This window comes from Podarcis vaucheri, assembly GCF_965113315.1.
Source record: "Podarcis vaucheri genome assembly, chromosome: 6".
Classification (NCBI taxonomy): domain Eukaryota; kingdom Metazoa; phylum Chordata; class Lepidosauria; order Squamata; family Lacertidae; genus Podarcis; species Podarcis vaucheri.
Genome location: NC_138764.1, coordinates 61,312,682 through 61,337,517, shown reverse-complemented (window position 1 = coordinate 61,337,517; position 24,836 = coordinate 61,312,682). Strand labels below are relative to the sequence as shown.

The window sequence follows — 24,836 nt, the reverse complement described above, 5'->3', positions numbered from 1 at the left end:
TGCTACCACCATAAAACATGTCTACCTCCTTCAGCACTCACTGTGGGCTACCATTATAGTAGAATTGATTTCTCTCACTAAGTCGCCTCGCTTTTTGAACTTGCCCACTAAGTTTATGCACAGTGGCGAAAGTTTTAAAAGCCATTGTTTTCAATGCAGGAACTGTTGTTGCTTTCAATCACTTTGTGCTGTGCAAAGTTTAGCAGCAGATAGCATCTGCTGCATAATTAATTTCCTATGAGTCAGAATTGGGACTTCTTTCTCTTCTTCCTCCTCCATTCAATAACACAAGACGGAGATCTAAAGAGACCACTAATTGACTGAATAACCATTACAACTTCCTGCCCCAAAGCCTTAATTTATATACATGGACCCAAGATGTGGATATGCAAACCTAATTCCTCACAACTTCCCCAAACAACCTACCGTATTTTTCCGTTTCTAAGACACCCCCCATGTATAAGACACCCCCTATTTTTGGGGACTCAGATTTAAGAAAATGGGGGGGAGATGGCCCTGTGTATAAAACGCCCCCTAATTTTTGACATTATTTTTTAGGAAAAAAACCTAGTCTTATACACGGAAAAATATGGTATATCCCTGTCTCAATGTTAATTTAATCTGAAGAGAAGCATTTTACCATACAAGCACAAGATTGTCTGTGCTGTTTTAATTTAACAACAAACTGATAACTTGTTAATCTCTTCTTTAAAAAATTGATTTACCTGCAGCCAGAGGCTTACCCAGATCTACTGTGCCATTTATGATGCATTTTCATCCAAGGATAGATGTTAGGCTTTTAATATAAAGGTATTAATATTTATTGAAAGTGTCACTTGACCTCAAAAGACCTAGCTTGTTGAAAAATGTTAATTGGGCAAGTTGTATCTTTCAGACCAGTGGATCCTACAATGTTCATTTATTTTTGAGATGGATGATAGATAGATGATAGATAGATAGATAGATGATAGATGATAGATGATAGATAGATAGAGAGAGAGAGAGAGAGAGAGATAGAGAGATAGATAGATAGATAGATAGATAGATAGATAGATAGATGATAGATGATAGATGATAGATGATAGATGATAGATAGATAGATGCATTTTTAAATTTGAATCATCTATATCGAGCACTCACATCCTTGGGTAGCCTGAAAAGAATTTTACCTTTAATATGGCAGATGTTTTAAAATCCACAATTAATTCAGCCTTAGAGCAATTCAAGGGTCACCAACCTTTTTGGGCCCATGAGTATATTTGCAGCCTAAAGAAACTGGGTAGGCACCACAAACCCCTACACCCACATCACAACCAAGCACACATCACAACCTAGTCTATTGGCAACAATAGAATGCTTCTTTCAAGACTAATATAAGAGGGAAAGGGGGCTTCGTTGGTCTACTTTGGCAACCTCTGCAGTAAAGGTTATTGCTCCATTTTTAGAAATGGGGAACTGAGCCTAAATATGATTTCTCAGACACCAAGCAGTCATAATTCTCAAAATTAAGAAGCCTTTCTGTAGTGTACCTTAAATAAGCCCTCTGGATCAAATTAGAACATGAAAAGCAATATTTTGAGAACTTAGATTAGGTAGATTCTGGTAAATTCTAAACAAAGCCATTACCGTTGGCTGCAGAGTATTTTATATTCCATAGCAGAGCTGTTGCAATGCAGAAGTTTTACATAGTTTTCTGTTCTCTTTGATGAGCTTTGGTGCATGACAGATGTCATCACCTATATTCTGGCTTGGTTCCCGTGAGATACTGGCACATCACAGTTGTCTGGATTAGGGAGTATATAGTTCCCCTCCCCAGCAAACAAGCAGAAGAAGAGAGAATGAAGCTGAAGCTACATCTCCTGTTAGCAATTTTAGGTGTACAGTGAAGCAGATGTACCCAAAATGCAACCTTCCCTCTCAGGGACTGGCTGGACAATGAGGAGTGATGGCTAGATACTGATGACACTAAGGACGGTTGGAGACAGACTTGGAAGAACTGGAGGAACAAGTAACATCCAGGAGATGAGGGTTAGAGGCAGGAGAAGCTGCAGGATTGGACAGTGAAGAAGAGGTGTATAAAGAGGAAGAAATAGGTCAGGCTGGTGTAGAGGCAAGGGCTGCCCCACCTCTTCCTCCTGCCCCCACACCTCCTGCTCCATGGTCTCCCAGGACAGGATTGAAGCTGGAGGAGCCTATGTCTGCTTGCGTTCAGCTTGGGTGGGGGAAGCTGAAGTCCCGGGCGAGGCTTCTCTGTTGCGACAACTGCCTAATTGGGTGCACACCTAGGAGTAGCTGAGAGAAGTAGGACGTGCCTTTTCCTCACTTGTAAGTGTAATTTAGACAAAAAGGTCCTCACCATGGACATTGCCTGACAGTGCTGTGACATTTCCTCAAGAAACTGGGAGGCATAACATATTTTGTTTTGTTTCCAGAGATGTGGGAATTGATGCATTAGCAAATTCCCCACCAGCCCCAATTTCAGTTCCATAGCTTTGCTTTTATGTGGCAGCTTGAATGCTATTACACACCTTCCCACTATTACCAGAGTGAGGACCTGCAGGCCTGGGAGCTAAATGCAGTTCTCTTTGTCTGGCCCCCAGAACTCTTCCCATGCCACCCACCCCTCTCCCTGGGCCATACCTCACTCTGGTCCAGCCTCACATGCTCAGTGTTTTTACCTAGTTGGGCTGTCCTTGTCTCTTGCTTAACTAGATGAAAGATAGAGAGGAGTGTGTGAGTGTGCAGAGGAACTATCCTGCAGCACAAAGGTAAAATGTACCTGTGTTGCTCCACCCACTTTATCTTCAGGCCCCGCCCACTAGAAAGTTGTCCAGAAGGGAATGGGACCCTCAGGCTCAACAAAGTTTTCCTCACAAATGACAGACACCAGCACATTAGTGTATCTCATGAAATGTAGCACATTAATACAGAGGCCATGTTAAGAAGGAAAGCACAAATAATGGCCTCTACCCAAGGAAATGAACCCTACAGCTCCACACTACACAAAATCTTGTCCCTGTTTACACCAATAGCCATAGGAAGTTTGGGAGGATGCAATTTACCCCAAATTGATGCACTAAGTGAAGGAAAAACAGGATTAATACTTGTGGTAGAGAGATTTGGATCCACAGCAACAGCAGAATGAAAGCTACAAATGTGTTGTACGGTAAACAATTGCCTGGACAGGCCTTTAGTGCAAAGGTGTAATGAAGAAAACACGGTGTGTTTAATCAAGTCCCCATCTGGTGTAAATTGGCCATTTGGGACTATACCCCTTTAGGTCTCCTTGGCAGAGATCTGAATTAAATAGTGTCCTGGTTAAAGCCAACAGAAATAATGCCCCACTTGCAATGATGCTTGCAATTGTTTCTGAGTCTTTGTGGTGAATAAGTTTGTCACTGACAGCCTGATTCGTCCCTGTCTGGGGAAGGTAATGCAGCAGTCATCACAACATGAATGCCCTTTTGTAGCCAATGCAATTAGAAATTTGCTGTTCCCCCTTCCTTTAGTGGAGAGCTTGAGATGGTAGAGAGTGTCTGTGTGTGTGTGTGTGTGTGTCTGTGTGTGTGTAGCATACTTTGCTAAGGTGTGCTGCGACTGATCTGTGACAGTAAAATACTTTTGCAGAATGCCAGAAAATCAGTCAGCAATGGGTACATTACTTTTTCCAATGGATATGCTTCAGCGTATGCACTTTCTTCCTCTGACAAATCGGTTGCACAAACACAACTTTTGAACAGCGACATTGAATAGCTCTGCTTTCTAGCAGAAGAGAAATCCGGTACAGTTTCTAGGCTCATCTAAGGACTTGAACAAACACAAGCCCCTGTGTTGCATAATGTAACAATCTACAAAAATGGAAATGCAACATGTTGGCTAATAACTGTTAGTGAATATACAATTGGTTATGATGTCATTCAAAATATATGAACAAACCACTTTAAAATGATGTATATATTATATAACACGTCTCACAAAATATACAAGTAACTACAAGTTGTTATATGTATCAGAGACAAAGAATCAAACAAATCAATGAATAGCGAGGAACGCCAAGCTGTCTCTCAAAGGAAGACGTCTCACAAAAGTCTCAAAGGAAGACGTCTCTCTGGAGTCTCAAAAGAACAGTATAACCGGAATAGTTCAACTGTTTCGGAATAAAGTCTTCATTGGTGAATAATTTTCAATAGAATATTCATACTAGTAGGGATCATGCTAGTGGATCAGGGCTCATCTAAGGACTTGGCCATGAGCAGTGATCAAAGTATGGCACGTAACTGAACATGGAAGGTGTGTCTCCCTTGAAAAAGCAGGCTCCTTTTCCAGAAGGATGCCTCATTTCTGTGGTCGTAACTGGCCAGCAATGCAGACTCCACACTGAACTGGGCCACTACATGCTCCTTGCCAGCCACGTGGACCAGAGGGAGCATCTCCAGAAATGGAAAAATTCTGTATCATGTATTTCACAGGGAAATCTATCTGAGTATATACTAGGGGTGCACATTGGCTCTGTGCGCAGCAAAACTAGAACAGAGGTGATCCAGGTATGGCTTTCACATGACTCAGTCAAATTCTGCCATTTAACAAGGCAACTTGAGTCAGATCCCAGACACCCTAAAGTACTGAGTCATTCTGTGAATGTGGATGCCCCCCCCAGCTGCATTTTGCCCTTAAAATGAAGTAGCTGCATTATTACTTTTGTTATTTTGAAAAGGGAAACCCAGCCAATTAGGGAAATGCCCTGAGCACAAGTGGGGAGGAGTAGAAAGGGAAGGTTATCTTTTGTTTTGATGGACAAACCTAAGTCTTAACCTCAGTGAATTATTTCCCCTGTGCATTCCAATCACAGTGACTTGGACAAGGGAGCTGGAAGTAAATAAAAGTGGTTGTTTTTGCGTTGTTGTTCCTCTATGAGTTTTGCCTGGGAAAGCAGAATATTTAGCAGTGTGGTAGACCAGGCATAGGCAAACTCTGGCCCTCCAGATGTTTGAGACTACAATTCTCATCATCCCTGACCACTGTTCCTGTTAGCTAGGGATGATGGGAATTGTAGTCCTAAACATCTGGAGGGCTGGAGTTTGCCTATGCCTGTGGTAGACTATTGGTATCCTCTCTTATTGCTTTGGTTCCAAACAAACAATTAAAAATAAATACTTAAATCAATTTGTTTCCATTCTGCTGCTGGCCCCACCCCCCACTTTGAGTTATTTTGATTCTTAGTTTGCAAACTCTTAGGACAGCTGAGTACAGAGTAGATATGGGGGAGAAATTTGATTCGGTTCTCAATTAAAGGTAGAGCTACCAAATTCACACTTTCTGAAACAATAAGTAAGCCAAAACATGGTCATTCTTAAGAATTCACACTTCGTAGAATAATATAATCATTGGTCTAGCCAAGGCAGAATAGAGTGGGACTATCACTTCCTAGGGACGCGGGTGGTGCTGTGGTGTAAACCACTGAGCCTTGGGCTTGCCGATTGGAAGGTTGGCATTTCGAATGCCCGCGACAGGGTGAGCTCCTGTTGTTCAGTCCCAGCTCCTGCCAACCTAGCCTTTCGAAAGCACGTCTAAGTGCAAGTAGATAAATAGGTACCGCTCCGGCGGGAAGGTAAATGGCGTTTCCGTGCACTGCTCTGGTTCGCCAGAAGCAGCTTAGTCATGGCCACATGTCCTGGAAAAACTGTCTGCAAACAACCGTTGGCTCCCTCAGCCAGTAAAGCAAGATGAGCACTGCAACCCCAGAGTCATTCACGACTGGACTTAACTGTCAGGGGTCCTTTATCTTTATCACTTCCTTTGATCAGGACACTATAATTCTCTGAGTTTTGCAAAGCAGCTCTCCAATCAACCAACATATACAAAAATGCACATACTGTATAAAATGTGCATAATTATGCATATATTAATGGGAATAACATACAAACATGCAATATATTTAGGGAAATTGCTTCCAAAATGTTCATAGTAATAAAAACTGCATACAAAAATGTGCCTTTTAGGAGATGCTTGAGCAATAATGCTTATGAATTTTCAAGGGGAATGAAAAAAACAACACACGGCCAAATTGCTGCAGAAATGTAGTGAAATGAATTTAAGACTGGAGGAATGAAGAAATGAGAGAAACCAAAACTGACAGTATCCCTGTCAGTATCCATCCCTAGTATAGGGTCATTCACTTTCCCTCTCCCTCAGTTCAGTTCTGGGGCTTTTGTTCCTTTTAATTCAATCCCTTTCTGTTTTCTAACAAACACCTCCTACCTTAATGTGCCTTGCATTCCATCTGTTTTTGCTCATTTATACTAGCTTTGCATAGACTTCTCTTAGAGTCCCCCATTTGTTGCTGCTGTGTGTGTTTGCTGGTTCTGTTGATTTCCCCTAGTTTTTTCTCCCACTTTTAGTTTGCTTGTTCAAAGTCCCATTCTCCTCTCTGCAGTTTTAGGGTACCTGTGATTTGATTACATTGAATTCTTTATCATCATCCTCCTCATCATCATCATCATCTCCCCTCCCCCTCTAGTTCTGTTATTACCCTTCTCTCCCTGGCCCTCAGCTCTACCTGATTGTCCCTCAAGTAAACTCTCAGTTGTGTTGCTCATTGACAGCCTATTGTTACCAACTTACCCAGAGGCACTTCCCTCATCATGTCACTGGTTTTCAGGCTGATTGTCCACAAAATACTAGAAGTGAAGTGAAGTGATTTCTGTTTTACCAGCTCAAAACAGTAAAGCCTGCCCTTGTGGGAGAACCACTGCACATATCATTCTGAAAGTTGGCAGGCTTCATCCTCTGACTAGGGGCAGCCATGCCTGAAAAGTGCATCCAGTTAATGCAGAAAATAACAAGTTGCTCCCCTCCCCTCTTCCAGAATGCCCCCAAATCTGATGAAGGGGTTCTCCCAACCCTATGGAGCAGATTTGGAGAGGGTGTGGGGAACACAGGGGGAGGAAAATAGGGAAAGTCACATTGCATATGCAGAAACCCTTGCACTGATGGAACATGTTACTTGAATGCTAACCATCATTTTTCCAAGGGCTACTGACATTGTCATTGACAAGGGACCATTGGGGGAAAAGAATTATAGGAGCTAATTATAGTGACCCTTCCCTCTCCCTACTTGCTGCTAGAGGTAGTATAGTGGGGATGGGAGTAAGATAAGGGGAATAGAGGATTAGTGGGAAGGGGAGAGAGGAAAGGGGCTGCCTGGACTGGGGAATGGCAGAAGATGAATTCAGTTCATGAACTCTAAAGCAGAGGAATTCTTATCTGGCTGAGATTAAAATCTAAACTGGATTTTGGATTGTAATACTGGCCTAGTATTTGAGGTGAACATTGGAAGTCCCTGTGATTTATTTATCTCTTACATTTACATTCCAGCTTGCCTCCAAGGAGTTCAAGGTGGCATGCATAGCTTTACCTCTTCCCATTTTCCCCTCACAACAACCCCATGAAGTAGGTTAAGCTGTGGGAGAGTGACTGGTCCAAGGCCACCCAGTGAGCTTCCTGGCTGAGTATGGATTTGAGCCTTGGTCTCTTGGTTTTTGTCCAATGCTCTAACCACTGCAGCACACCAGCTCTCATTCATATTTCCAAGCCTGGAAATACTCTGTCATCATGCAATAGGGAGAAAAGGTGCATTGGCTGAAATTCCCTCTTATACAGAGTGATGAACAGCGTAAGATCCCTGTCCTCTTTTGTATCCACTTTACCTGATTGAAAAGGACGCTGAGAGTGTAATTCAAATTCATAGCCTTCTATCTGTAAACTTTGGAAACTCCCCCATGGCTGTAGGATTTATGGTTTTGCAGTCATCCTCCCATCCCTGAATCCCACTGCTTTTGAGAGCAGCAGAATACAGTTAGATGAATGGGAGAAAAATGAAGCACTCCTTGTAATTTGAATTGCTAAATACAAAGGACCATTTCACAGAAAATGCTGTGATGTGATTGTGTGCTCTACCATGCAGTTGTACTGATTGTGCAATACCGTCAATAAGAACATTAGCACTCACAAAATATTCGTTTGCTAATCTCAGCCATTGTGCCTGTGGCCTGCCTCCCCCACCATGCCTACTGCCATGTATCTTGATACCGTGTGCACATGAAATCCATGCTAACAAATATATGGACTAGTGTTCTGCATCCGAAGGTCTGATTGACTCGATCATCACTAAGGCATCTTCAATAAGCCCTCATTTCAACATTTTTTGATTATACCACTATTCTTCAGAATATTCCATGTGTTCTGTACATATGTTCCATATACTCCATACATGTGGCCCATCTCTATAGCTCAGTCAGCAGACGATGAGACTCTTAATCTGAGGATTGTGGGTTCAGGTCCCACAAAAAGATTCGTGCATTGCAGTAGTTGGAGATAACCCTCGTGGTTCCTTCCAACTCTATGATTCTATGTGGTTGGGTTCACATAAAGTTCATCTGTGGCATATATTGAGGGGGGAAATAATGCTGTCAATGTCACATATCTGAAAATAGGAATTCATACAGACTGTAGCAAGGATCTGCAAGATTGCCATAATGTGTGTGTGTGTGTGTGTGTGTGTGTGTGTGTTTGTTTTCGTGTTCCCTCCTCTTCAGTAGCTGGAAGCTCAGCAACCTTTAGTAATCCATCTTCTTCTTTGGGTGCCAGTGAGAAACCTCTTCATTTCACCTTTTTTCATTTCTGCATCAAGAGATAATTTTATATCTATCTTTAGGTAGCTAAAAGACTATTCATAAACAATGGCAGGAAGTAATTTTCTAGAGGTTAGAAAGGTTCTAGGCAGTACTGGAGCTGGGGAGAGAAGGTGGGAGCAAATACCTGCCCTAAGATTTGCCTGTCCATCATCTGCCCAACCTGTCATTAGAATCTGTAAGCATAGTCAGGATGGAACAAGTAGTGTAGCCTGTCATCTTAGTCTCCCACTATAAGCACTATACCCCCCCCAAAAAAGAAAGCCCTTCTCTTTATAAAGCCACCTCTGCATGAACATGTGCACACCACCATACCTACAATGATGTATGCTAGTTGTTCCACTGTTAGACTGTGCCCATGAAGAAGCCTTGGGAATGGGAGCAGCCCAAAATGGAGGCCTTTGTTTATTTTTGAAACGGGCCCAGAGAGAACCTGCCAACATTCAGGTTGTGTCTCACAAATCTACCATACTCCTTCTTGGCCCAGCTCATTGTATTTTACCTGGAGTCACCTCTCTTTTCTATCAAGATGATTGCAACCCAACCCCAAAATGTGGTGACAGGTGGCTTCCATAAGGTAGATGTGTGTAAGGGAAAGATCTATACTAACTTTAGCCCTAGTCTCTGTCCTGATTAGCAAATTGTAGACTGTAAGACTGAGCTGGAAACCCCCCTGCAAAAATGTGTGTGTGAGAGAGAGGGGGGGGGGGACATGTTCTGTGATCTCCTTGTTGGATGTGGCAGTCAGAGGAAGAAGTTTCCTTAACACTTTTGGAATGAGGTTTCTCCTTATGTTACTGGATCTAATCATGATGTGTAGTTGGCAGGAAGCTGTAGAGAGACCTTTGAGTTGCTTCCTGCACCTTTATGTAGTGTTGACCCCAAGGCATTCTCAGGAATTCAGCTGGTGGGAAGTTGTAGACAGGGGATTATTCCATGGCATGGAACTTTTAATAAAAGAAAGCAAAGGAAAAATGGAAAACCCTTGGTTACCTTCTAAGGTTAAATAAGATAAGCGCCAACCCTTCCTGTAAATTTCTAAAGAAATCTGTCCCCCATGCCAGCCTTATTTTCCCCCAGGAAAAAAAAAAATAGAAAGTTTGAAATGTTTTGGCATAGCTCTAGTAGGATGGATCCAAAATTTTAGTAAAGACAAATAACAAAGAATAAAATGTGGATGTGTATGACGTTACTCAATGTGTGATAGAGATTCACCATGCAACCGTGTAAAGAGGGTGGGGGACAAACCAGTAGAGGATGACTTGTCATTTGAAGTGTTGAAGAATTGCCCATCCCTGCCACCTCTCTGTGATTGGGCAAAATGAAGAGAGCTTCTCTTCCTGGTGCTATCTGATTTACACATCCCCCATTTGTGAGATGCCTGCCAGGCCCTTTCCATAGAAAAATGGATTATTCTACAGTCAGATTAATGGGCTTTCATTTTGCAAAACATCTGTCACCGTTAGTCCTGGACAGTGAGCGTGAAATTAGTTTTGACTGCAGAAAGGCTACGTCGGTGTGTAATATGTGACTAACATTACAACGGCTCAGGAAGCGAGCTGGTGAATGAGAATTACCTGTTAAAAGGAGAAAGGGCTTTTCCTGTATACTCTGGGATGGGAGGGGCAATGCATGGAATCCGGAGGAGAGGCTTAAAATGGGAGGGGGGAATACCCACCCATACAATGTTTCTGTGATTGCAATGTATCTCAGCTCCTTATTTGCTGCTATGGAATTAATGTAAGAGGTGAGAGGATGAAGGAAGTGCAGCCAAGATGCCTTTGCGGATGCAACAAAAGGGAATGTTATGCAAAAATATCCCTTGTGCAACAGTGTGTCTTAGCTTTGCAATACAACAGAGTATCACAAACACTCTGTAGCAGAGGTGGATAAGCTGTGGCCCTCCACATCTTGCTGGATTCTAGCTCCGTAGTTAGTAAGGCCAAATAATTTGATGCGAGCTGGAGTCCAGCAACCAGTGGCGTAGCGTGGGGGGTGCAGGAGGGGCCGGCCACACTGGGCGCAACATCTGGGGGGGGCACGCGCTCGCACTCGCAGCTCTCTGCCCCTAGGGCAGAGGGGGCGCAAATTACTTGCCTTGCCCCGGGTGCTGACAACCCACGCTACGCCACTGCCAGCAACCGCTCCTTTCTATAGCTATTCAGTAGAGCTGCAACTGCCTATCTATAGCATAGTCTGCTAAAGCTTCATTGATCAATTGACAGCACCCAATTTTAATGAGGGTGGGCAAAATTTCAATTGGTGGATCTGCAAGTTGTTTATTTTTGGCGGTTAGTTTGGTTCTAGTATGTTACTGTTACAGGGAATGAAAATGAAGCCTTGGGTATTAACCTTCTAATTATGAATGGTAGCTTTTGCTTAAGTTGAAAATCATCTCATACTTCCTTCACTTTGTCAAAAATACACCCGTAATTAGGTTTGGTAATGTGAAAGTTTATTTACATTTAAGCAATTTTTTTTTAATTGTTAGACAAGGAGAATTCATTGAATATATTTGCCACCTGAACTCTGGGATCATCTTCTCTTGGTACAGTAATTTACAAATTGTCCTCTTACTGAGACTGGCAATATGTGATAGGACTCAATATTGATGAAGCATTGGTGTATTTTATCTTTTCATTTTAATGGGGCTATTTTAGATGTTGTAAAGTTATAAAGCTTCTGAGATGGGATGGAAGGAAAACACAACTAAACTCTGCCCTATTTAATGTGCTATGAATAGTGTTGGGCAGGCATTATTTCTGCAATAGCTGGCATTCTGGCCACCAGGTAATCTCTGAAGGCCCATGACACTGCAACCTTATGAGAACCAAGCAGGTATAGGTCTGACCAATGCAGGATGAAATGGAAGATTATCTGGGAATCCTATGAATACCACCTTGAATTGCATCATAGAAGGAAAGCGGGGCTGTAAATGTAATATCCTGTTCTTGAGTTATATTTTCAGATTTAAGTTATTGGATCAAGGAGGAGGTTTGCTTAAAACAACCAACTAGGATGCATAAGAAATTCAATTCATTTCACTCTTAAATGCAAACCGAGTTAATTGGCACTTTTCTGAAACAACTGACAAACCAAAACACAGTCCTCCACAGTGTACATGAAAATGCAAATATTAGGGAAAATAGCATTAAAATGTTATATATCGGGGGGGAAACTTTACAAAACTGTGTATATTGGGCAACATTCCATGTAAAAATATACATATTAAGAAACATTCACACAAAAACGCTTTGAAAATTATCTTATGGGTAGGTAAATGAAGAGGATTGAATTTAAGATTAGAGGAATGAGAAACTGAAATTGACAGATTCGCCGACTCCTATAACTAACACTAGTTTGTATGATGTATTTGTATTGGAAGGGGTAAGGTCATCCATAAGTTATGTATGTCGTGAAAGCCAGCCCTGAGGACCATTTTTGTTACTAGAAATAAATATTCAGTTAATTAATTCTTCCACTCAGATTAATTGAAACATGCTCAACTCTCACCTGGTTTTGCTCCAAGCAACTCTGCCCACAGACAACAGAGAAACTTTCACGTGGTCATGATATTTTAGGAAGTAGGTTTCAGAGCTGAGTCTGTTTTCTTATGTCTTTCAGATGTACATTCAGACCACGACGTTGACCATCTCGGTGAGCCTAAGCGCCTCTGTCTCATTGGGTATGCTCTACATGCCCAAAGTCTACATCATCCTCTTCCACCCAGAGCAAAATGTGCCCAAACGAAAGCGCAGCCTCAAGGCAGTTGTGACAGCAGCCACAATGTCCAACAAATTTACTCAGAAAGGAGGCTTCCGACCCAATGGAGAGGCCAAATCGGAACTGTGTGAAAATCTGGAAACACAAGGTAACCTTCTAAACTCACCTGAGTCCATGTTGCCTTGCTCCCTTTAAAACATCTTCCTCTAATTGTGAACTCAAGTAAAACAACCCTATAAGGGAGAGCAGTGTGCTCATTTTGCAAAGGAGGGTGACAGAGCTCAAGAAAGCTGGCTAAATGAATTCATAGCTAAGGCATGGAGTTTCTGTGTTCTAGATTTGCAGCTCCATTTCTGAACCATGTAACTGCACTACAAACACAATCATAACCTCTATAAGTTTTAAAGTATGGGAGGCCTATCATATGAAATTTCACATGTTCAGAATAAAGGACACCTGAAGGGTCTGTGGAAGACACACAAAATAAAGGAGGACCACTAGGGTGCACAGAAGTTAGATTGAAAGATACTGTATAGAGGTTTCTGAATCTCAATGGTTTAACAGTAGCAAAACAAAACAAAACTAAACTAAAAACCCTAGGTTGCTGAAGTCAAGAAAGTTGGGGGGGGGGGCTGAACAGGAGTAAAATTGTGTATGAAGACCAAGTGTATGCACAGAGGCACCTTGTGCAATTCTGTGTCTACCTTCCTGGGCTCCTGGGCTCCTATTGTGTAGCTGATTCTTGTTGGCAGACCTCAGGATTTTAGTGAAAAACAAAGTTGGTCCCACAAGCCTAAAATCTTCCAACCTGCTGATTTACAAAGTGGTTTAAAGAAACCTTGTTTGGCATGTTTCCCTGCTTATGCCTTGTGTAGCATGGCTTACAGGAGATCACATAAGGTGCCAGTGCACCTTGAGGTCAAAAACATGTTATGCCAAGCAAACATTTTTAAAAGCATTCTTATCACTGCCACTTTCTCTTTTTTTTGGGGGGGGGTGGAGTAGCCATATACATCTGGATCAGGATTCTGGCATGTGGAAAAGCGTGGTTAATGCAGGCTTCCTCAACCTCGACCCTCCAGATGTTTTTGGCCTACAACTCCCATGATCCCTACCTAGCAGGACCAGCAGTCAGGGATGATGGGAATTGTAGTCTCAAAACATCTGGAGGGCAGAGGTTGAGGAAGCCTGGGCTAATGTTTACTGCCCTGTGCTGTTTAGCCAGTGAACATTGATAATACCCTGATTGCTATTTCCTTTGGCTGTGCTGTTTCCTGCAAATATCATTTTTGAGAGTAATTAAGGACTCTGGTAGATTTTCAGTGAGAAAACAGCATAGGAAACAAACAGGTATGGGAAGGAAAGGGTTACAATGTTGCAGTCCTGATCAGGATCAGGCCCCTGCACAGCTGCTTTTCTTCCTATAAAAAGAAAGTGTCCAGTGCTATGCATACCTTGAAAAATGCAATGCATAGTTAGATATTAAATGCTTAAATATGTAAATGTGTACATTAAGATATGAATGCTCAGTGTAATGTGTAGCTTGACTCTTATAGTTTCAGTATATGTATGCAGCACGTTCTGCCAAACCTAGAACAAAGACAAGAGAAATTGGGCGTATTTCCCCCCTTTAGAAATATGTTTCCATGGCAACCCTCCCCCTTTCTCCCTTGGGATGGGAACCCTTGTGAAATTCAGCAGTGCTTAGAAGAATAGCAAAACCAGCACAGCCTGATGTTCTGAAGTACCAATTACCTGGAACTCCTGTTGCTTTCAATGGAGGCTGCAGAGCTTATTGCCTTTGAAAATGTGTGTGTGTGTGTGTGTGTGTGTGTGTGTGTGTACACACACATTCTTCAACTCTACCCTCTGAAATAGGCATGGGTGCAAATCCTGGAAAAAAACACAACACTCCAAATTGTGGGAAATCTGAATGTTATATTTGCACGCTTGGCTTCAGCTTACCGTAGCTGTGGAAAATTGGGCAGCAGTAATACAGTAATGAGGGACGCGGGTGGCGCTGTGGGTTAAACCACAGAGCCTAGGACTTGTGGATCAGAATCCCCGCGGTTTGAATCCCCGCGACGGGGTGAGCTCCCGTTGCTCGGTCCCTGCTCCTGCCAACCTAGCAGTTCGAAAGCACATCATGTGCAAGTAGATAGATAGGGACCGCTTTGGCGGGAAGGTAAACGGTGTTTCTGTGTGCTGCTCTGGTTCACCAGAAGCGGCTTAGTCATGCTGGCCACATGACCCGGAAGTTTGGACTCTGTCACGCCTTGATGATGTCATTTGCAGCACAGGCGGGTCTGATTCTGCCTCTAGCCTCCCTTTGAACTTCCACACTTTCTCCTTGCTTGCGCGCACACCTAGTGGTGCAATGGAGAAAGGGAGGTTTTTTCTCCCCCACCTCATTCTCCCATCCCATTTCTGCCACTGCAAGAACAACGATCTAGGTAAGCAGAGTAAGCTGGAGTTAAGAGATTCAGTGATATTACTACATTATTACATCTATGTGCTATTTCAGTTCATGGTGGTTTTCAATATGACTTTCTTCATACATAAGTCCTGAACACTTGTGTCTTAATATGCATGCAATGCCACCTAGAAAGGGTTAGCAGTTCTTCATTTCAAGGTGCAAGTTTGGGTCACTGGCTTCTAGATTTTGCTAAATGCAGCGTTCTGGGAGCTGGGAATTACCTTCCTGCATAACCCTTCCTAAATGAGAGTCACACATATTTTTCTGATATTTTATCAGAAAAGCACTTGTAAGGAAATGATCTGTCTCTTCCAAGGCCTTCCCAGTAACAAAAGAAGCTTGCTGAAAATTAATCCATTCTCTGCAGCTTAAAATGAACATATCCTACCATATTATTAATCAGACCCTCCATATCAAAGGCAGAAGGAAACCTTTCAAAATTTTCCCAGGAGAATAGAAAGCACTACAGGCACCACCCCCACCCCCAGTGTATATAGTAGTAGTAGTAGTAGTAGTAGTAGCAGCAGCAGCAGCAGCAGCAGCAGTAGTAGTAATAATAATAATAATAATAATAATAATAATAATAATAATAATAAATTATTTATACCCTGCCCATCTGGCTGGGCTTCCCCAGCCACTCTGGGCAGCTCCCAACCGAATGTTAAAAACACAATACAGCATTAAACATTCAGATGTCTTCTAAAAGTCAGATAGTTGTTTATTTCCTTGACATCTGATGGGAGGGCATTGAACAGGGTGGGCACCACTACCAAGAAGGCCCTCTGCCTGGTTCCCTGTAACTTCACTTCTCACAGTAAGGGAACTACCAGAAGGCCCTTGGCACTGGACCTCAGTGTCTGGGCTGAACAATGGGGCTGGAGATGCTCCTTCAGGCACACAGGTAAAGGTAAAAGGTAAAGGGACCCCTGACCATTAGGTCCAGTCATGACCGACTCTGGGGTTGCGGCGCTCCTTTCACTTTATTGGCTGAGGGAGCCAGCATACAGCTTCCTGGTCATGTGGCCAGCATGACTAAGCAGCTTCTGGCAAACCAGAGCAGCGCATGGAAACACTGTTTACCTTCCTGCCGGAGCGGTACCTATTTATCTACTTGCACTTTAATGTGCTTTCAAACTGCTAGGTTGGCAGGAGCAGGGACTGAGCAACGGGAGCTCACCCCATTGCGGGGATTCGAACTGCCGACCTTCTGATCGGCAAGTTCTAGGGTTAACCTAGGGTTAAACCTGTCGGTTAAACCACAGAGCCACCTGCGTCCCTCGGGTATACAGGACTGAGGCCATTTAGGGCCTTAAAGTTCAGCACCAACACTTTGACTTTTGCTTGGAAATGTACTGGGAGCCAAAGTAGGTCTCCCAGGACCAGTGTTAAATGGTCTCTGCAGCCACTCCCAGTCACCAGTCTAGCTGCCGCATTCTGGATTAATTGCAGTTTCTGAGTCAGCTTCAAAGGTAGCCCCACATAGAGCGCATTGCAGTAGTCCAAGTGGGATCTTCCATCATATTAATTCACAGTCATGGTTGTGAATTTATGGTAAAAAAATAATAATACTCCCATCTATTGGAAAACATTCTATTTGTCTTTCTTTTCTTTTCTTTCCCCCTGAAAAATTTGCTGCCAGCACAGATTGTGGACAAAATAGCTGTAGGCTGTGAGCCATATGAGGTCACAAAAGCTCTTCCAACTCATCCCACTGGTATAGCACATGCTGACATATACAAATAAATAACTCATGTGGCCTTATTCACTGGAGTGTCACTATGGTTTTCTTTCTGCCTCCATACCACAACCTGCATGAATGGTAGCTGCGTGAATGGCAGAGCTAACTGGAGAATTCTGCTCTTTTATACTGTCTGAATTTCTCATCTTCTCGTATGAAAACAATCTACTGTGAGGCAAAAGGCCTTGGGCACCTCTTGCATGTTTTGTAGACCAGATGCACATCAACAAAGAAGGCAACCCATCTTCCTTTCATATTTGCCTTGCTCTGGGTCCTTAGCATCTTTCTTGCAAAAGCCTCTTTTCCTTTCATCCAGCTGCGATGCTTGTCAGGTGACTGTCGGCATCTGAAGGTTGCAAGAAACATAGTACTAGTGTCCCTGCTGTCTAAAGTTCCTGCTGGGGCATGTTACAGATCTACTCTGCTGCTGCAGACACTGGAGGAAACGGGGTGGTGATGGCCCAGCAGAGGTCTTCCACTTCTCCATCCATAAAGCTGTGAGCAGTCAGCAGGCAGGAATGTTCACAGGGAACAAAAGGCTCCATGTAAAAAAAAAAGAAAGATCTTTTGCTTTTAGAGAATCTGAGAAAATGTATTTTCTGGCCTAACAGTCCACAGGCATTGCTTATGCAAGCCCCTACTGTGTGACTGACTCTATAGTAACCAAACTCTAAAAGGGAGGAGGTTGTCTAGCAGCTTTGTACTGTTTTAATAGCTACATTTCCACTGGCTTAATCCTCAGTGTTTGTCCCTCTCTTCTGTCTTCCTCCAGCTTCCCTAACAGTCTGCTGGTGGGTTTCCATTTAATCGGATTATGAGTCACCCATATCAATAAACTCGTCTTTACTATGTACTTTGAGATCTTAAGATGAAAGGTGCTAGGTGCCTGTAAATTGCTGTTGCCGTTACAAAAGCTTCCTGACTTTGGCCTGCTTTAGATGATTTTGTGTGAAGCTCCATTAGTATATATCTGACCTGAACTGAAAACAACTGGGCATCAGTGTAGACAGATTTGAGGGGACAAGGCTGCTATCCTTCAAACTAAATAAACAAAGGAAATAAGGGAAGGTATCAAATGTGGGAAAGCAAGCAGAGAGGCCTCAGAAGGTGCACAGAAGGCAAATTTACTGCACAACACATTTTGAGTATTAACGTTTTTCCTTAGGGGCGATTCTGGCTGAGACTCTTAAGCCTCTTAAAGCTGTTCCCTCTTCAAACTGTAACAATCTGAAGAGGTGAAATTTTATCAGCTAGTGATGCTTTTAGATAGTATGTGAACAGACATCCAACAAATTAGACATCAGAGTTATAGTAACATTATCGTTACTATGCATGTGGAGTGTGATTCTGGTATCCTGCAAATGCATTGTTGCACAACTATTGCGAGCTATTAGATGAATCATAATAAAAGCCAATTTAAAAGAAAACTCAGGTTATGCAGTCCTTTAGTAAGGCATGGCTTACTTTTGAGCTAAGGGTAGTCAATGTGTGTTGAGTTTTATGCCATGGAGCAATCTTTGTGGAAAGGTTAAAACATGTGGGGCTTTATAGTTCATTAAAAAAAAAAAAGATTCAGATGTTTGAAAACAATTTTGACAACTTTATAAATGTATGCATGGTGTGATGAAATTGGGCATAGAGTATTCCCTCTCTCTCATTTAGAATCATCCAAAGAAATTGGTTGACGATAGATTCAGGACATGCAAAAGAAAGCACCTCTTCACAATATCACACACTTAACCCTTTGTCCCTTTGCCACCAGAGGTGCTGTCAAATTTAAGGGAGCTCTGGGCAAGGTGCTTTGCAGGAGCCACCTGCCACCTTGGCAACACCCACCCCACGCTGTGTCCATCTGATTGGCTGATGTCACTGCCACTCTTTTCCCTCTGGGGAAATGTTTGCAATTAAAAATGCAAGTGACTTCAGCCATAGCTCCTTACAGTGTTTTGCTTCTACTGCTGCTAACACCACCCTCTGGCACTGTTTGGATGCCCCGGGCTGTGGAACTCTGGACTTAGGCCTAATGGAACCACTGAGTGCCACCATGGGAATCTTTAATTTAGGTCAACCAAAGGGGAGATCCAGGATCACATCTCCCAACATTTGCTTTTTTAAATTTAAAGGAGTCAGGGGACAGAAATTAGATTGGGTCACTGTGTTGGGGGAAGGGATTTAACTCTTTCTCTCTCTTCCATTACCTTAATTTAAATCTCTCTTACCTCACCAAAGCTACTATTAGCAGCTGTTGGTGGGGGAGAGAACATAAATATCCATATTGTACGAGTCTTTTTTTTACTGTCTGGGTAGTGGTTTTAAATTGGAGAAGCAGTGGAAGGAAAAGGTCTAAGCCAATACCAGTACAACAGTCCTGATTCAGTTGATAAATGCACATAACATTGTTGTTTTTAAGCCAAAAACAACCATGGCTGGAGATCTGATCAAGGATCTCCCACATTGTCTTTAAAAAGAAAGCAAGGCAAATTTCTGTCAGATGCCTATTATTGGCTATTAGCAATGGTAGCTAATGGTAGAGATGTGTCAATTTCAGTTTATCTCCGTTTCTCATATTTCCAACCTTCATTGCTTCACATTTTTGTAAGACTTTTACTAACACATTCCTTTCTATGCACACTTTATCCAGCATATGTATTATTGTACACCTGAGTTGGTTGGCAAACCGCATTACAAAATTCAGAAAAGCATGAATTGCAAAGGATGACTGTGTTTCGATTCACATTTTGCCTTTAAATGCAAACTGGACTGAGCTATTCACTTGTCTGTAGCTAAGTGTTGTTTCGTGTTCAGGCAGTACGCCTCTGAACACCAGATGCTGGAGGGGGGCAAATAGCAGGGGATGCTGTTGCTATGCCCTGCTTGTCAGCTTCCCAGAAGCGTCTGGTTAGTCATTGTGGGAAACAAAACACTGGGCTTGATGGATCCTCGATCTGATCCAACAGGGCTCTTTTTACATTCTTAAAACAGAAAGCAATAATCAGGAAGAGAACACATTGGAACTTACGCAGAAGGCCTTCCTGTCAAGTCAAGTAAACACAGCCAGTCTATACAGATGTGGGATTAAAGAGAAGGGCTCCCACGCAGAAATTAACTGCTAGGAGCATCATGCGTAATTAGCATATGCAGACCATGGGGAAAGGACTCTGCATCCAGAATGGAGCAGATGGCAAAGATTCATGTCATCCTCTCCCCTCTTACCATTTCATGCAGGGAAGAGTAGGAATGAGCTGGTCAGTGGTGTACCGTGGTTTGCGGGCACCCAGGGTGGGGCAGGTGTTCCCTCCCCCTTGGTGGACTGGGAAGCTGGGGTGGAGGTGAATGCCAGGGATTCCTCCCCTTGCTTGGGCACTTTTCTGCCTTTCTTCCTCCTAAAACATGCAAGGAACTCACTTGAATAGGAGAGTTTCCCTGCTTTAGAAGTTCAGCCCTCAACATCTTGCAAAGTGATGTGGGGGCTGCAGGAGTGGCAACATAAGCTCAGTAGCCTTCTCTCATTCATGTTCCCCAGCAACAGGCATTATTTAGAACAGCGGAACCTATTATGTTGGCCAGAAAAGCCAAGTTGTTCCCTGGTAGGCCACTTACTTTTGAAAGGCCCAGTTGGGGGTCGAGGCAAGGTAAAATGCAGACATGATAACCGATGACTCTGTGGGATGGCTTTTGATGGGTAGGAGAGGATATATTAATTACAATTTATCACTCCAGTCTTCCATGCATGTGGATTAAACAGAATTTTTAAATCCTTTCCTTGGAAGCAAAATAGAAGCTTTGGCAGCAAAGTCTCCCTTTCTGAGCAAGTCCAGCTAACAAAGTAAACTGGCTTTTCCATTCCTATGCAGCTTAACCAGGCTTGTAAAGTAGGTTTTGAAATTAGATTGACTTAATCATCTTGCATTGGTTCACAGCAAAGGCATGAGTAAAAAGTATGCAAGTAAAATACTGATATTTACTATACAACCAGTTTCAGGCAAGCAGAAACACATCTGCCTCTGTTGTTGGTTGAAGAAAAGAGCAGAGAGAGAGAGAGGAAGAAGAAGGATTTATATTTCTCGTTTCTTCCTACCACTGAAAACAGGAAATGACATCACACAGAGCTCTCTCTCAACCATAGGAGCCAACTCCTGGGGCAGCGGTCCCTTCAGCCTCCTCAATAAAATATTTGAAGGGGCTGGAGGGCCCTAAAATTGATGGGCATTGCCATTCATATCATGTGTGTGTGCTGCATCATGTGACTGGTTATATGGAGTGAGTCTTACCTGGGCCCCCAATATTTTATTCAAGCTGGCACCCATGCTCTCCACCAGTTACATTCCAATGGTCTGAATCTGCCTGTCTAGAAATTTTCAGATCTGCAGTAGTTGGCCCCTAAACTTACTATATCAAAAGTATTCATTTGTGGAATTTGACTGCCATTTCCCACGGACTCAGCATCCACAGTTGCCTCTGGGGCTTGGCTGAACGTTGGTCAAGCCATGAGTTTTTGTCATCTTCCATTGTCACCACACTCCTCAGTGCTGGGAAAGGTTGGATCTGTTTCTCCGCACTTGGCAGTGAAAAGAGGCTCACTAGTGCACAACGCAGAGAGCGAAGCCATTTTCCAGCCTGCGGTACCTTGTGCTTGCATGTGCTTCACGTTTGGAACGCGACAACTCAGCCCAAATGGAAGCTGGCATGACAGGCTATACAAATGCCAAGGCAGCTTGTGGGAGAATATCAGAGACTGATCACATTGTTAACACCAAGGACAGGAGATGCTATGGAGTTGTCAGCATGGGAAGGAAGGGACATTTTTCACTCTGTCAATGGCAGGTCACGTATCTTTAAATAAACAAGAGAATAAATAATTTACAGAGCTTGATTGCAGGCAGATTGGCTATGAAAACACTGTGGCTAACAAATAGCGCTGTCAGCTCTGATTTCTTATGGCCCATCTAATCGTTATCTGAGGATAACAGTGCCTGAAATCTTCAATAAGGTTCATTTGTCAGGGAGGCATCATCACAGGTGGAGAAAAAGCAGCACCATTCAGCTTGTGCTGCCTGCATTAGCCTTGTCAGACAGGGGCTGGGGAGATCCCAGGAATACTGCATAGATGGTGCACTGTTAGAAATTAAATACTGGCACCCCTCTGCCAGTTAGCAATATGGGGAGTGACAGGAGTCCACTGCTGCAGAGCTAGTAAGAGAAAGGGAAATTGGTTTGTGTATAGTGATGTGGCTGCAGAATAAAAAAAAAAACCCCAGGAAATTCTAGTCTGCTTCTTAAAACTCGGTTTGAGTTTGCATCTATATTTGACTTGCCTAGACCACGTGACAACATAAGACCTTCCCCACTGGATCAGACCAAAGATCCAACTAATTCAGTAGTCTGCTTCTCAGAGCCACAAACTGTATGTCTGCATAAGAAACATCTCTCAGATCCCCACCTCCTTTAGTTGTTCTTTTTCTAACACACACACACACACACACACACACACACACACACACTCCAGACTTTTCTCATAGGGAAGATGCTTCAACATCCTCATCAATTTGGTCAACCTTTTCTGTACCTTCCCAGAACTGCACACTGTATCCCAAATGTGGATGCACCAAAGTTTTTAACATCAGCATTACAATACTGGTCTTTAGTTTTCACATTAGCACTGGAAATAATAATAATTATTATTATTATTATTATTATTATTATTATTATTATTATTATTATTATGGAGACAGCAGCAATATCTAGTGTTTGGGTGATTCAGCATTGTACTCTTTCAAAATAAAACCCTCTGTCTCTGTTCCTTGTAAACTTTGAGAAGACTCCTTGCTAGTGTGGCTACATGTGAAATCTATCACAAGACTGAAGCTGCTCCACCCATCCATTTTAAGCCTTCTGGTACTCAAAATGTGACTAATTTCCACCCTTCTTTATCTGGAGTAATATGAGGAGGATCAGGGGACCGGCTCTCCTGTTCTAATGTCCATAAGGGAGGTTAATCTGTTATCTTGCAAAAGTCAGCTTCCTGTCTGGAAGTGGGTATTTAATTAAGAGCAACTCATCACAGACTCCAGTGCCTGAAGTAAAACCAGGGAAATGATTTCTTTTTCTTTTCTCCCTTCTTTTATCTTTTGCAGTTTAATGCGTATTACACCCCAGGGGAGAAGTAAATTGCTCAGTGCAAGCCCTATTCTCCAAACACTGCTGCTCACATGAATCTTATATTGCCTTTGCTCAGCTCTATCAGTCCCTCTGATTCTCACCCAATAGGTGGGGTTGAGCTGTGAAAAATTCTCCCCAGGACTAAACCAGGCTCCACAACATTAGGGTTTGGGGATTTATTTATTTATTGGATTGGACTTTTCTTATCTCCACCAATGCAGAGGAAGGCAGTTCAACCCAAGATGAGCTGGTCTCTTTAAGAGATTTGTGGGTTCTTTGCCAAAAATGGTCTAAAAGCCGGGCTGGGACCATTAAGTCGGACCTCTGTGAAGACGGGGGAGGAATAGTGACCTGAAGGTTAAAGAATGTCCATATTTGACTAAGTCTAAGCAGCTGCTCTTGCTTTGTGCTGTGTTTAGGGTTCAACCATTAAAAGGCAGAGGCAGCCCAAGTTCACCTCTTTGGTAGCTCTAGTTTTGATAATGAGAGTCACGGAACATAGCACCTCCCAGGTCTGGTGTGAAGGTTAAGCGCAAGGTTCCATATTTGGGGAAAAAAGAGGAGAAAGTTCATGAATGATGCTTCATGTGTGGCTTTTCTCGCCTTCCAGCTCTGGCTACCAAACAGACTTACGTCAGCTATAGCAACCACGCAATTTAAAACCAGCCAGTGGCAACTGGCCATGGGAAAAGGGCTGCTGAAGAGGAGGAACAAGAAAGTGGAGTTGAGCCCCTCAGCACAGATGACGTCATGGTGGTGGAGAGGGTGCAAGAAAAAATGTGTTTCCAAGAACTCATCAAGGGTGCCTGTTTCTGATAACTGGGCTGCTGGAGGCAGCTATTTTGGAAGATGGCCACCAACAGTAGAGGGAAGAATCAATCAACACACCCCACGTGAAATATTTGCCTTCCATTGGAGGGAGAGGCTAGTGGGGTTGAACATCACACCAGGTGGAAAGAAGGTGACAGACCTTTAGCAACTTTTTGGGTTTGTTTTTTTTTAATTCCTGTATCTTGGCAAAAGAAAAAAAAACCCTTTTATTCTTCCCCCCTTCAAAATAGTGAGATGGTTTGTGGTTGTGAAGAGTCTTTTGTTCTCTCTCATTTTTTTCTTTTATTTTTTCCTTTTCCATTCCTGTCTTCTGACCTCTTCACTCTTTTCCCACCTTGCTTTCCCTTCTGTCTTCCCTCTCTCCTCCTTATCAAATTCTGTGTTGCAAAAATAATAAAAATTCCTTGAAAAAAAAGCAACAACCATCAACAACAACAACAAAAGTGAAAACAAAACCTAGACTGTGTTCAAAGTGCTGATTTCTATAGGTGGTAAATTAATGTATGTGATGATCATATGGATTGAAATATGTCTGCTTTAATGTACTGACCAATCAAAAAAAGATAAAAAACACAAAAAAATTCAAAAGTTCAGTGCCTGGATGTTTATGAATTATTCGATGACGATGTGTAGAGCATGATCATTTTTATACCAGAATATTTCTAATAAAAACCATGGTTTTGCACTCAGGAGTTGCATTTCCTTGCTTAATGTTGGTCTGTGTGTGACTGTAGGTCTAAGGAAGTGTTGCTTTACAAAAGTAAATTACAGGGTCATTCATAACATAATACAATATCTATAATCACCTTTGACACAACCATCTCAAGGAGATGTACACTATAATCCTGAATATAGCACCCTCCTTTCCTCTAAATGGAACTGGTGAGTGTTATGACACTGTCAGACCTGGATGCAGCAACCATCTGTTTTGGATGTTCCAAATGGAGATCTTTTCACAAGACCGACAGGAGCATATGGATTAGAACCAAGGTATGAGTTTAGTTCCATTTATTTCAGTGGAATGTGGATTGGGGGGGATGCTTTTGTTGGGATATCTTACTTCTGTAAAGTGACCAGTTAAATATCCTCAACTTCAACCATTTAATGAGTCTAGATGCAATGGTTGACATTTTCAAACCTGGTACACATTTTTCACCTAAACATGCATTCTCACATAGTGGAAATGTTGCCTTTTCAATTCAGCTTTGGTCAGTCAGGC

General features: G+C 42.7%; 1 protein-coding gene across 2 annotated transcripts in view; it reads left to right on the top strand.

Annotated features, from left to right (window-relative positions):
• GRM4 (glutamate metabotropic receptor 4) overlaps nucleotides 1-24,266 on the top strand; it is a 292,534-nt gene extending 268,268 nt beyond the window's left edge. For both annotated transcript variants that reach the window (XM_082226841.1, XM_082226842.1), the window contains exons 10-11: nucleotides 12,315-12,561; nucleotides 23,397-24,266. In XM_082226841.1, coding sequence (XP_082082967.1) covers nucleotides 12,315-12,561; nucleotides 23,397-23,446 — 297 coding nt within the window. In that variant the 3' untranslated portion in view covers nucleotides 23,447-24,266. The remainder of the gene's footprint in view (nucleotides 1-12,314; nucleotides 12,562-23,396) is intronic.
• Nucleotides 24,267-24,836: the final 570 nt, after the last annotated feature.